At 45.2% G+C, this 13,017-nt stretch overlaps 2 protein-coding genes across 2 annotated transcripts in view; both read left to right on the plus strand.

The window, feature by feature from the left end:
• rab10 (RAB10, member RAS oncogene family) overlaps nt 1-3,685 on the plus strand; it is a 32,671-nt gene extending 28,986 nt beyond the window's left edge. The window contains exons 5-6 of the mRNA XM_017714726.2: nt 1,155-1,256; nt 2,370-3,685. Coding sequence (XP_017570215.1) covers nt 1,155-1,256; nt 2,370-2,456 — 189 coding nt within the window. The 3' untranslated portion in view covers nt 2,457-3,685. The remainder of the gene's footprint in view (nt 1-1,154; nt 1,257-2,369) is intronic.
• A 5,775-nt stretch (nt 3,686-9,460) lies between these two features.
• Nucleotides 9,461-13,017, plus strand: part of gareml (GRB2 associated, regulator of MAPK1-like) — a 44,860-nt gene continuing 41,303 nt past the window's right edge. Inside the window, exon 1 of the mRNA XM_017714725.2 lies at nt 9,461-9,789. Coding sequence (XP_017570214.1) covers nt 9,690-9,789 — 100 coding nt within the window. The 5' untranslated portion in view covers nt 9,461-9,689. The remainder of the gene's footprint in view (nt 9,790-13,017) is intronic.

Genomic DNA, 13,017 nt, shown 5'->3' on the forward strand with positions numbered 1-13,017 from the left:
ATAATATTTTTTTGTTCTTTCCACATTTAAGCTTAAGGTCAGGTTTGAATGCAAAGTCCTTTCCTCAAGATTTGTTTTGGGTTCAATTGTTCCAATTCAGTCTGCGTTACTGTCGTATACACACTTAAAAAGCCGGTTCTTTGAGTTATTTACTAAAGGAGATGGTTCTAAATTGGACCATGAACACTCAAAGAACCTTTGGCATGATCTTTGCAACGTGTAATGCTTCAGAACATTTTAGAAGGCTTCTAGGTGGCACCAAACAGGGTTCCTCTATTGTAACAAGCTTGACGTAGAAGAACCCTTTTTGCTGGAATATAGAACCCATCTCAAAATGTCCTATGTAGTACCATCTGCAGCATCTCCATCAGTCTGAAGAACGCTTTCACAATGCAAAGAACCCTTTAATCATGCTGAGGGTTCTTTGAGTGTTCATGGCTCTATATTTTTGTTACTAAACCATGATGTTTAAGTATGCAGTTCAGTGGAGTTGCTTCAATGCTTTAGAGAGCTGGGGAGCTCAGTGGGTCACCAACCCTCCTCCTGGAGACCTTCGCCTCCAACTCGAATCTGAACATCTCGTTCAGCTAATCATGGATCAGGTGGGGTTAATTAGGGTTGGAGCAAAAGTCTGCTGGATGGTAGATCTCCAGGAGCAGGGTGGTCTGAGGTTTCAGACTCTTCTTAGATGATGCTTCAATCAGGGCGCTGTCACTCATACGTTGGCCGATGCCAGTAACACTGTCACTCTTCAATATTGATTACATCTGATTATGTTGTTCAGGCTCTATTGCAGTGGGTCCTGGTCCTGGAGGCCCACCATGCTGCACATTTTAGCGCTTTCCCTGCAGCTTCAGCTCAGTCAGGGGTTGTTATTGAGCCGCTGAGTTTCTGTTAGGTGTGTTGAGAGCAGGGAAGGACTCCAGTGTGCGGGTCAGTGACCCTGCAGGAGCAGAGCGGAGAGCCGCTGGTCTATTTGAAGTCTGTTTACTTGGTTTTGCATGTTGTGCAACACAGACCACTTTACACCAGACACTGTGTGATTTCTTGCTTGCGCATAAACATGTAACTGAGCTGTGTGTGTGTGTGTGTGTGTGGTGCCCCCTCTGCCCCCAACACTTTAATTGTTGTCTTCTCTCTTTTCTTGTACTCAGATTGCCAGAGAACACGCAATCCGCTTCTTTGAGACGAGCGCGAAAGCCAACATCAACATCGAGAAGGCGTTCCTCACGTTAGCAGAAGACATCCTCAAAAAGGTATCGGCTTGTGCTCAGATACTCGCCGCCCTTTGATTTCTGTAGAGCAAAAAAAGATGCCCACATGTTTGCTTAGCATAAAGCAGATGTTCTTCTCTGGTGTGAAGAGCAGCCTTCGCCTAAAAGGTGCGACAGTGTCCTAAACTGTAGTTTAAAGTGTCAGATGATGCCTGATGGATGTAACTTGTGATATTTCGACACAGACACAATGCACTAGTAGTGTTTCATACAAACGGCTGTGAAAAACTGATTTTTTTTTAGATTTTTATTTGACGTTTGACACAATGCACTGCGCTCAAATCCAAGATTATGCTCTTTGGAGTGAAGCGTTCTTTAGGTCCGATATCTACGATGAGGTTAGAACAGCATATTGCGCATTACAATAATAATATTGATCAGGATAAACGTTTCATATTGCCCACCTCTGCGTAAAACACATGCTGGAACGCTTTGCATGCAGTACTGCAGAGCTCGCTATTGAAATGAATCGGAAGCAGAGAGAAGTTGTGTTGCATTTCAAGAATGCGGGTCGTTCCACGGAATATTTATATTTTTTATTGTTGTAGTTATTATAGTATTTCAGAACGTTTCATTTGGGACTCCCGAGCGGCGCAGCCGTTGGCCCAGGGGATCGTGAGTTCAGCCCCTGGTGGTGCTACAGCCGTCTGTAGCCGGGAGTCCAGGAGAGCAGCGCAGGCGTCTGTTAGTTGAAGTAACAGGCTGTTGGCGTTTTCCTCCGAGCGTGTCTGGCTGTCCAATGACATTGCGTTAGCAGGGGATCAGACACTAGTGAGCGCACACACACACACACACACACACACACACACACACACACACACGAGTGGGTCGGAGTAGTGCTCTCTCACATTTCTGTCTCTCTGACATTTGTCATTGTTGGGAATTTGTGACATCGTAGTACCAAAACAAGGGAAAAGTAACGTAAAGGAAGCCGTTTAATATTCTGGATCGTCGGTTTTTACTTTGGCGGCTGACGGGATTTTGTGAGTTGGATCTGAAAAGATAAAAATATGAATGTCACTGATGTTTACAGGTGATCTTGTTTAAGCTGCTGCAATTCTGTAATGTTTTTTTTTTTGTGTGTTTGTTTTTCAGACACCTGTAAAAGAGCCCAACAGTGAAAATGTCGACATTAGCACCGGAGGCGGAGTCACGGGATGGAAAACCAAGTGTTGCAGTTGAACAGTGTCTGTCTGTGTCTCTCTCTCCCTCAACCTCTCTCTCTCTCCCTCTCCCTCTCTTTCACACTCACTCACTCACTCACTCACAAATGCACACACATGCCCACTTATACAGAACCTCTCTCTCTCTCTCTCTCTCTCTCTCGGTCTCTCTCACTCTGTTTCTGTCTCTCTCTCTCTCTGTCTCTGTCTCTCTGTCTCTGTCTCTCTCTCTCTCGCTCTGTCTCTGTCTCACCCACTCATCTCCCCCCACTTTGTGTCTAACTCTTCCTCCCGTCACTCTGCAGTCTCACCATCCCCCTCTCTCCCTCTCTAACCTCCTTCTCTTGTTCTTCCACTCACATCTGCTTGCTGACGATATAATTTTTATTTCTGACAAAAAAAAAATGTATAGATAAAAAGAGAAATCATGTCATGTTTCTTGTCATTTATTTTAAAGGTTTGAAATAAGAAAGGAAAGAAAACATTTCACCACTACATTTTAAAATAAACGATGAAATCTGAACGAACGGGGTTCGAAAAGCGCCCGCTGGACCTTTTGAAGACCCTGTTCCGTTGGTGTGAAGGTGAAATTAGCTGACTAACCCAAACAGGCATGAACGTTTGAGCCCGTTGTTGTTTATTATTATTATTATTATTATTATTAATTTGTTTTGTACAGTCTCGGGGTCGGTGGTTGGGATATTCTGTGTGTAGCTCTATGGTTAGTGAGCTTTGTCTATCTGGGGTTCTTTCTTTTGTTTATGTTTTCATTTCATTTTTTCTTTTCTTTCTTTCGTCCGGTGCCTTAACGTGGAGCCGAAAGGCTTGAACTCCCGTTCACCCCGAGCCCCAACACCTCGCAACACGCACACACTCCCAAAAATCACCTCATTAACTGTTACACCTGCGCCCCACCACGAACTCACAGAGGAGCCCCCGACTCTCCAGTACAGACGCGTTTGAACCGAAGAGAATTGGCATTCGTGTTTTTTTTCTTTTACCATGATTTATTTCACATTTATGATGTTTTGTTTTTCTGCCGCACCCCTTCCCGTTCTCTCCGTCTCTCCCCCCAGTCCTGCATGCCATTTTTCTTTGGTTTTGGACTTTTATTTTGTAAGCTGGTGCGCAGCGAAGCGAAGCGGCTGCTCACTGCTCATGCTCAGTTCTGGGGGGGAGGGGTTGTAGTTCTCTTTGGAAATTGAAACAGTTTTGCAGATCCATTAAAATAAGCTTGTATAAGTTGAACGTTTGTCCTCTTTATTCCGGCCGTGCTGAGAGCTTGTGTTTGGGGTGGGGTTTCGATAAAGGAGCTGGTGGTCCACACATTGAGGTGTATGACCGTTACTGTGGGCGACTGAAAGGTTTCCGCCTTGACCCCTAAAACTCTGATGACCGTATTTCCAGTTCTTCAACTCACAACTACAGACTCTGCGCTCAAGTTTGGTCGTAGTTACTGAATAACTGAAACATTCTAAGTAGATATTCTGTAATTCATAGTAGGTTCGGAATGTTTTGTAGTAGACTTTGAATTGAATAACTCAGATACTGAACGATTTGTAGTTGATTCTAAATAATTAATAGTGATTACTGAATATTCACAATACATACCGAATAATAAATTATAGTTTCTGAATAATTCATGGCAGGTACTGAAATTTGTAGCAGATACTGAATAATTCATAGTAGATACTAAATAATAAATTACAGTAGTTTCTGAATAATTCAAAGTGTTTACTGAACGATTTGTAGTTGATTCTAAATAATTAATAGTGATTACTGAATATTCATAATACATACCGAATAATAAATTATCGTAGTTTCTGAATAATTCATAGCAGGTACTGAAATTTGTTGTAGATACTGAATAATACATAGTAGATACTGAATAATAAATTACAGTAGTTTCTGAATAATTCATGGCAGGTACTGAAATGTGTAGTAAATACTGAATAATTCCTAATAGATACTGAACAATAAATTATAGTAGTTTCTGAACAATTCAAAGTTTTTACTGAACGATTTGTAGTTGATTCTAAATAATTAATAGTGATTACTGAATATTCATAGTAGATGCTGAATAATTTGTAGTAGGTTCTAAATTCATAATGCTTACTAAACAATGCATAATGACTGAATAAGTCGGCGGCTGTTCTGATTAATGCAGGGAGGTCTGAATAGTTCACAGCAGTTATTGAATAATTCATAATGGGTTCCGAATATTTTGTAGTAGTTATTGAATAATTCAGACTTGTTACTGAGCAGCTGGAAGGAGTTCCTGAATAATCCACAGTAGGTTCAAGAAAATGAAGTTTCAGACGGGCGGGATATTGTAAAAAAAGTGATGTTAATTTTTTTTAATATCTTCATTTAAAAATGAGTTAAAAGTCAAATTGTAACAGACTGCGCTGTGATCAAAGGAGCACCATGTAGAGGTTGTGGCCCTGCATCAATGACCTGCTTCCAGCTTAGTGTCGGGAGGCGTTTGCCGGGTTAGGGGTTGGAGCAGGCCTGTTCACAGCCACTGACCCTGATGAGACGGTGTGGAACCTCTCTGAGCTCTTTAGTACTGAGTAATTATCTTGGTATGAAGGAAGTATTTGGATACTCTAGTTACTGAATAATAAACACTGATCAAGGGGTTAAACAGCCTGGCTGAGTAAACCACTCACTGTGTCTGCGTTTGGCCTGGACTGCTGCTGCCCTCTGGTGGCGACGTGGGGATGCACTCTCGAGTGACTTCTGTGACCTTGGAAACGATTTAAAGAAGCTTCTGCTTTATGGGGGAGTCTTTTTAAAGGGCCCCTATCCCACGTTTTTCTCACGTATTTTCCTCCCGAGTTCCTCTGATGATGTTTTTATGGGTTCATGTACCAAAAACAGCCGAAATTCATTTATTTACGCGATCATTTATTTTCCCGTAGACTCAAACGGCCGTTTATGTTGCTGGTATGTGTAAATGAGCCTTGGTCAGATTTGCTGCCCTGGTTCAAAAACCCTCTCCGGGCTGAAACCACTCCTCATAACTTCAGTGAGAGTGGGCGGGGCTAAAGTGTTGCTAGTGAGTCGGTTTGTGTGACATCACAAAACATATTGGAGAAAAATCGAACACAAAACGTGGCCTGTGCAAAAGTTACGGCACTTTTTGTGCCATGTATTAAACAAATAGGCAAAACAGGTGAAACAGGCCCATTAAACATCTGAGATGTTGGAGGAGCACATCTAGCGTTTGCCATGTGCCTGGCTAGAACATCACAATACAACAAAGTCTTTCATCATCTTTTATTGCGAGAAAAGACCTGCAGTCAGGCCAACTGGAGATACTAAGGCCCAGTCCCATTGCTTATTTTCACCCCTACCCCTTGTTTTCGAGTGTCTCCTAACCCCTTGGAGCTCTTTATAAGGGGCAGTGGTTGAGATCTTCCCTCTGAAATGAGACCCTCTAATAAAAGAGCATCACTTCATTAACAGCTACCAGCGCCGCTCTGTAGGCGACCCTGCCCGTCTGCAGGGACAGCAGAGGAGGGGAAAGTCCAGCTCCTCACTGCTGGGCTTTAGTTACATTTAGGGATCAGACGCCTTCAAAGAGTTATTTATTATCACCCCCCCTAATTCTTCAGTGATGTGAAGCTGAAGTCAGAGATTCTCCAGATTCTTGTTTGAATTCTCCCGTTCCACCTTAAATGGAGCAGCAGTTACGTTCTGGCCCTTCAGGCGTCAGACCTGCTGGACTGTTTAAGGTGGAATTTGTGGGTTTCTTTGGTCTCTTGTGCTCCGTCTTACTGGTTTGACTTCTTTCATCACATCACTGAGTCTTTGACAAACCTCTGTTTGGAGCGTCATGTAGCCCCAGCACTTCACCCTACCCCTCTATCTCAACTAGAATCCGGACACCCCACCCCTAGACGTGGGCAGTCGTGGGCTGGAGGTCAGGGAACTGGCCCTGTGACCGGAAGGCTGCCGGATCGATCCCCAGAGCCGACAGTCCATGACTGAGGTGTCCTTCAGCAAGACACCTAACCCCCAACTGCTCCCCGGGCGCCGTGGATAGGGCTGCCCACTGCTCCGGGCAAGTGTGCTCACTGCCCCCTAGTGTGTGTGTGTGGTGTTTAACTTCACGGATGGGTTAAATGCGGAGGTGGAATTTCCCCGTTTGTGGGATTAAAAGAAGTATCACTTAACACGGAAGGGTAGGGCCAAGTTGTAGGGGTGAGGGGTGAAATGGGATTGGGACTAATAGTCTGACCCCTAGGTCTGATATGTTGACGTGTCTGCACCCCTGTGACCCAGGAGGATAAGCATCTTAGAAGATGAATGGCTGAATTATTGGCTTATTTCATGTCTGAGAAGAACCCAAGGTCCTCATAACCCTGGACACAGTGGCTGGTGATATTCATCTTATATCAGGTCAACCGTACAGCACAGTCTGAAAGATTGTCAGTAAAGACAGTGGTTCTATAGAGAACCATGAACACTCAAAGAACCATTTGCAAAAATGGTTCTTTACGTGGTGAAATGGTTCTTTAGATGGATGGAGAATGTGTTGCATATGGTCCTATATAGCACCAAAGAGGGTTCTGCTACTGTTAGGATGGCAAGTTTGTGAACAGTAGAAGAACCCTTCTCCATCAGTCTGAAGAACCATTTCACTATGCAAAGAACCTTTCAAGCATGCTAGTAGTTCTGTGAGTGTTCATGGTTCTGTATAGAACCACTGTCTTTAGTAAGGAACCCATGTCCATCCTGAGGAACTTGTACAGGACTCAGACCTTTATAACCCGTGATTATGAGGCTGAAGTGCGTTCAGGCCATTTGTGTCTATACTGGGAGAATCAGTGTTTTTATGGACTCCCATTTCGGGGGCGTAAGTAATTGGACAATCGGATGCCTTTTTTTGTTTCTTGGCCAGCTGTGTGCCGTGTCATTAGGTTTGACCAGAGATGGTCTAATGGCCAAGGTGCTAATCTTAGCAACATTACTGGTGCTAAATCGAGCACCTTGTGGTGCATTGTGGGTAGAGAGGAGACTGCAGTGTGCAAAGGCCATCAGAATAGAGCTCTGAGCAGCTCTCAGTAGCAGTAATGCTGACCGATCAGCTCTCAGTAGCAGCAGTGCTGACCGATCAGCTCTCAGTAGCAGTGATGCTGACCACGATCAGCACTCAGTAGCAGTGATGCTGACCACGATCAGCTCTCAGTAGCAGTGATGCTGACCACGATCAGCACTCAGTAGCAGTGATGCTGACCACGATCAGCTCTCAGTAGCAGTGATGCTGACCACGATCAGCTCTCAGTAGCAGTAATGCTGACCGATCAGCTCTCAGTAGCAGTGATGCTGACCACGATCAGCACTCAGTAGCAGTAATGCTGACCGATCAGCTCTCAGTAGCAGCAGTGCTGACCGATCAGCTCTCAGTAGCAGTGATGCTGACCACGATCAGCTCTCAGTAGCAGTAATGCTGACCACGATCAGCTCTCAGTAGCAGCAGTGCTGACCGATCAGCTCTCAGTAGCAGTGATGCTGACCACGATCAGCTCTCAGTAGCAGCAGTGCTGACCGATCAGCTCTCAGTAGCAGCAGTGCTGACCGATCAGCTCTCAGTAGCAGCAGTGCTGACCGATCAGCTCTCAGTAGCAGCAGTGCTGACCGATCAGCACTCAGTAGCAGTAATGCTGACCGATCAGCTCTCAGTAGCAGTGATTTTATAATGATGGAGGAGAATCGAGATTAAAACCTGATTCCAGTGAAGTTGGGACCCCAATTCCAGTGAAGTTGGGACGTTGTGTAAAACATAAATAAAAACAGAATCCGATGATTAACAAATCCTTTTCAACCTGTATTCAGTTTAATACACTACAAAGACGAGATATTTAATGTTCAAACAGATAAACTTTATTGTTTTTTGCAAATATTCACTCATTTTGAATTTGATGCCTGCAACATGTTCCAAAGAAGTTGGGATCTGATTTTTCAATTGCACGTTGAGAAACGTTGTTTTTAAGCTGTTGGACTATTTGCTCACACAGTTGTTCACAGAGTGGTGAACCTCGCCCGTCCCTGCTTGTGAACGACTGAGCCTTTCAGGGAGGCTCCCTTTATACCCAATCATGACACTCACCTGTTTCCAATTAACCTGTTCACCTGTGGAATGTTCCAAACAGGTGTTTTTTGAGCATTCCTCAACTTTCCCAGTCTTTTGCTGGCCCTGTCCCAACTTCATTGGAATTGGGGTTGTAATAAATAAGAACAATACATTTGAAAGAGAAGACAAACATTATAAGACAGATTAATAACTGATCACATTGATTTATCAGTCTACTCAGGCTTTAGCAGGAACTTCAGCTGTTAATCTGTCCTCTATGGAGTTCACCTACCAAGCACTGCTGGTGTTTCTTTTATAACCTTGTATACAGATCCTGCATGTCTGTGTTCTCAGTATGTATTGCCCTGTATTCTGTTACATCCCAGCCCTGATTGAGTGCTCATACAGTGTCCAGACGGGTTTGTTTCCAGCAGACTGACCGCGTGAGTACTGACCAATCCCAGCGCGGGAGGCGGGGCTTGTAGGAAATGTGGTGGGAAAACTTATTGAGGAACTCTGTCTCTCTCTCTCTCTCTCTCTCCCTCTCTCTCTCTCTCTCTCTCTCTCAAGGGCCGGGCGGGGGCGGGGGCGGCAACGCACTGGCAAACTCTCTTTACGCCCCCAACTGTTTTCTCGCCTGTCGGAATACGGGTGGGATTAAAAAAAAACATTTTGATCTGTTCTCTTTCTCTTCTTTTCCTTTTCTGTTCATTTCTCTTTTTCTGATTCTTCTCTTTTTACTTCGTTCTACCTCTTTGGCTCTTTCGCGCCCTTCTCTCTGCGTGACGGAATACGAGTGGGAAGAAAAGTCTCTTTTTCTTTACCTTTTTTATATACCTCTTTTCTCTCTTCCCCCTTCTCTCTCTCTCTTTATCCTCCCTCTCTCTCTCTCTTTATCCCCCCCCCTCTCTCTCTCTCTCTCTCTCTCTCCCTCCTAATCCTCTCTCGGTCGTGTCAGAATACGGGTGGGATTTCTCATTCCCGGTTTCTCGCTCCCCTCCCTGTCTCTCATCCCCCCTCCCTGTCTCTCAGTCTCTCTCTCTCTCTCTCTCCTCCTAGTGTTCTGCCCGTCTGTCTTCAGCATGGCGCTGTCCGGCTCTTCCTCCTCCGTGTCTCTCCGTTTCTCCTCCCTCGCCTCCCGCTCTCTCTGCCCGTGATGAGGGCTGGAGGATGGAGCTGCTGGCGGATCTCTCCTGGAGCTCGGTGGCGCTGCCCCTGGACGCCGTGGTGGCCAAGTTCCGGCTGCCCGCGCTGGTCAGGCTGAGCCAAGGTAACTTCACCACCGCACCGTCCGCGCAGACACTCACTCGCTCGGCCAGGAGGCGTCCGCGCTGAGCCGGTCCCGGTACCGCTCGGCTCTGTCTCCGGGGATCGTCATCGCCCGTGACGTCACAGCGCTCGAAAGTTTACGAGGTTCGGTTAATTCGTAACTTTGTTGTTTTTTTTTTTTTTTTCCGTTTTGCTTACAAACGCAAAACAAGCGCAGCCAACAGGTCCAGAACTCTGAGGGCGCGAGAGCTCTAGATAATAAGAACCAGATAGGTTGAGCTGCTTATGATCCAGTAAGGCTGTTATGACTGTATACGGTCGCCGTCAGAGTGAGTGGAGCAACAAGCGGTCCAGAATAGTTCAGAAAATATTCTGGTTCCATTGACTTCCATTCGAAGCTAAGAACCTTCCCCTGTAAAGTGGGCTTTTATTTGTTTTTCAGAATTTTCAAACAGCGGCTTCAGCTTGTGGGAACACGCCATAATGCAAACGGACCAACAGGAATAGAAACGGTCCAGAAGTGCCTGGAAGAATTCTGGTTCCATTGGCTTCCATTCAAAGCTAAGAAGGTTTTTCCTTCTTCTGTAAAGTCACCACTTTGGAGGGGGTTGTGACGATATGATGTTGGCATGTCTCAGCATTTTTGCTTCGTCCACTTTCTGGACAAAACCTTGTCTTATACAGGGTCGTTTCCTTCTTATGTAAAGGTACCGTTTTTGACACAAGCGCACTATTTGAGCACTGTTCTGGGGGCAGTCGTGGCCTGGAGGTTAGAGAGCCGGCCCTGAGACCGCGAGGTCGCCAGTTCGATCCCCACACCTGACTACATGACTGAGGTGCCCTTGAGCAAGACACCTAACCCCAACTGCTCCCCGGGCGCCGTGGATAGGGCTGCTCACCACTCCAGGCAAGTGTGCTCACTGCCCCCTAGTGTGTGTGTGGTGTTTCACTGCACTGATTGGTTAAACGCCGAGGTGAAATTTCCCCGTTGTGGGACTAATAAGGGTCTCTTAATCTTTATTTCCCCAACGATAAACCGGTCCCATTCTGGAAAGTCGAGGTTCGTGACGATATGTTTTGATTGTGATCTGTTGCTAAAGTTTGATGCAAACCGTCGCTTTCGGGATGAAAAGTTTATATCCCCCCTTTCGTGGGGGGTTTATTTGTTGTTACTTATTTTCAAACACGTTGAGTGAACATTCCGTAATGTGAATGGATCAACAGAAACAGTCCAAAAGTGCCTGGACAAAGGTCTGGGTCCACTGACCTCCATTCAAAGCTAAGAAGGTTTTCTGCTCTCCTGCAAAGTGACCGTTCTGGAGAGGCGGCATGCGTTCGTATCTGATGACCAGCGTCATCGCTCCGTCCACTGTTTGCCAGTTTCCGAAGGTTTTCTAGCTTCGTACGGATCGCCGCTATCCGGACCTTGTGTCTTATACAGGGTCGTTTCCGTCTTATGCAAATGGACCATTTCTGGAGGAAAGACCAATCTGGAAAGACGATATTATATTCATATCCGATCTTTTCTACGACGTCCGTGTGTCTCAGCGTTATTGCTTCGTCTGTGAAAGTTTACTATTCGATGCAAATCGTCGCTTTCGGGGTCAAAAGTTGGTATCGCCACTTTCGTGGGGGTTTTATTTGTTTGTTTGTTTATTAACCTTGAAACGTTTAGTGTGAACGTCATCAATGCATAGGGACCAAGAGAAACGGAAGCAGTCCAAAAATGCTTGGACAATATCTTCTTACATTGACTTCAATCATGTGAACAGGGGCGTTTCCTTCTTATGCAGATTTACCATTTTTGGAGACACAAGTGACGCAAGGTATCGTTCTGGAAAGACGAGGTTTGTGGTGATATGTGTTCGAATGTGATCTTCTGTACGACGTTCGTATGTCTCAGCATTTTTGCTTCGTCTACTGTTTACGATTTAACGAGCGCAGGCGAAAGTTTACTAGCTACGTACCAATCGGCGCTTTCGGGACAGAACCGCGTGTCTCCGTTTTCGTGGGGTTCACGTCGTGTGAATGTTTTGTAATGTAAGTGGACCAAGAGAGACAGAAACAGTCCAAAAATGCTTGGACAATTCCCTTTTTACATCGACTTCTATTGTACATTAACAATGTCGTTTCCCTCTTATGCAAATTTAACATTTTTGGAGACACAATTTCCCAATGAAACTGTCTTTAGTCCGGTTATTAATAAACGAATATATTTGTTGCTGTCAAATGATATTTGACGTCATCTTCTGAGGGCTGGATTCTCAGACCCAGTTTAAGCCTAGTCCTGGACTAAACTGCGGCGCTGACGGTGAAAAACTGGACCTGCATGTCCCTCGTTTTGGTTTGTCTACTGTTTACCTTAATCTCATTGATTCTACAGGTTTCTGCAGAACTGGAGGATCCATGCACACTTAAGATGGTTCTCTATGGGTTTTTTAGTAAAGGCGGTGGTTCTGTAGAAGCATGAACACTCAAAGAACCACTTTCATGCTGGAACGTTTCTTTGCTTGGTGAAATGGTTCTTCAGACAGATGGAAATTGTGTTGTATACGGCTCTACATAGCGCCAAAAAGGGTTCCGATGTCAAACTAGTAACCCTTTTTGGTGCTAAATGGAACCATTTTCAAAAAGGTTCTATGTAGGACCATATACAGCACACTTCCCATCAATGTGAAGAGCCATTTCACCATGCAGAGAACCAATTAAGGGTGAAAATGGTTGGATGAACGTTCATGGTACAATGTGGGATTGTTGTCTTTACTAAAGAACCCTTGAAGAACGATCTTTTTAAGAGTGTAGGTTCCCAATGTGTAGCTGTTTTCTCCAGTGAGGGACTGCTGAGCTGAAAAAATCGAGCTCTTCGTTTTTTAGCTGTGCTCGGCTGGTTCTTGTGCTGCGTTCTATTAGAAGATCTACAGTAATGCTGTTAGAAACTTTGAGAAACTGGAAACTAAGGCTGTGATAAATGAGCTCTTGTCTCAGATGTAGGTGGAGAGTATCGGTCAGCAGCGAGCTGTGAGATGAAGCGGCTGCTGGGCCGTGTGGTGCCGTGGTGGGTTATGATTATGGTTTGGGGGCTTGGGGGCTTTGGGAGAGGGTGCTGCTGTACTGGGAGCTCGGAGGGCTGTGAGGAGTCACTCTGCTCTTGGCGAAAGGTGACAAAGTGGCTGTTGTGTGCGAGCAGTGATGCAGCGCCTTTCATATGCTAATGCTGTGATCGCTGGCC

This window comes from Pygocentrus nattereri, chromosome 4 (genome assembly GCF_015220715.1).
Source record: "Pygocentrus nattereri isolate fPygNat1 chromosome 4, fPygNat1.pri, whole genome shotgun sequence".
In the NCBI taxonomy this organism is placed as follows: domain Eukaryota; kingdom Metazoa; phylum Chordata; class Actinopteri; order Characiformes; family Serrasalmidae; genus Pygocentrus; species Pygocentrus nattereri.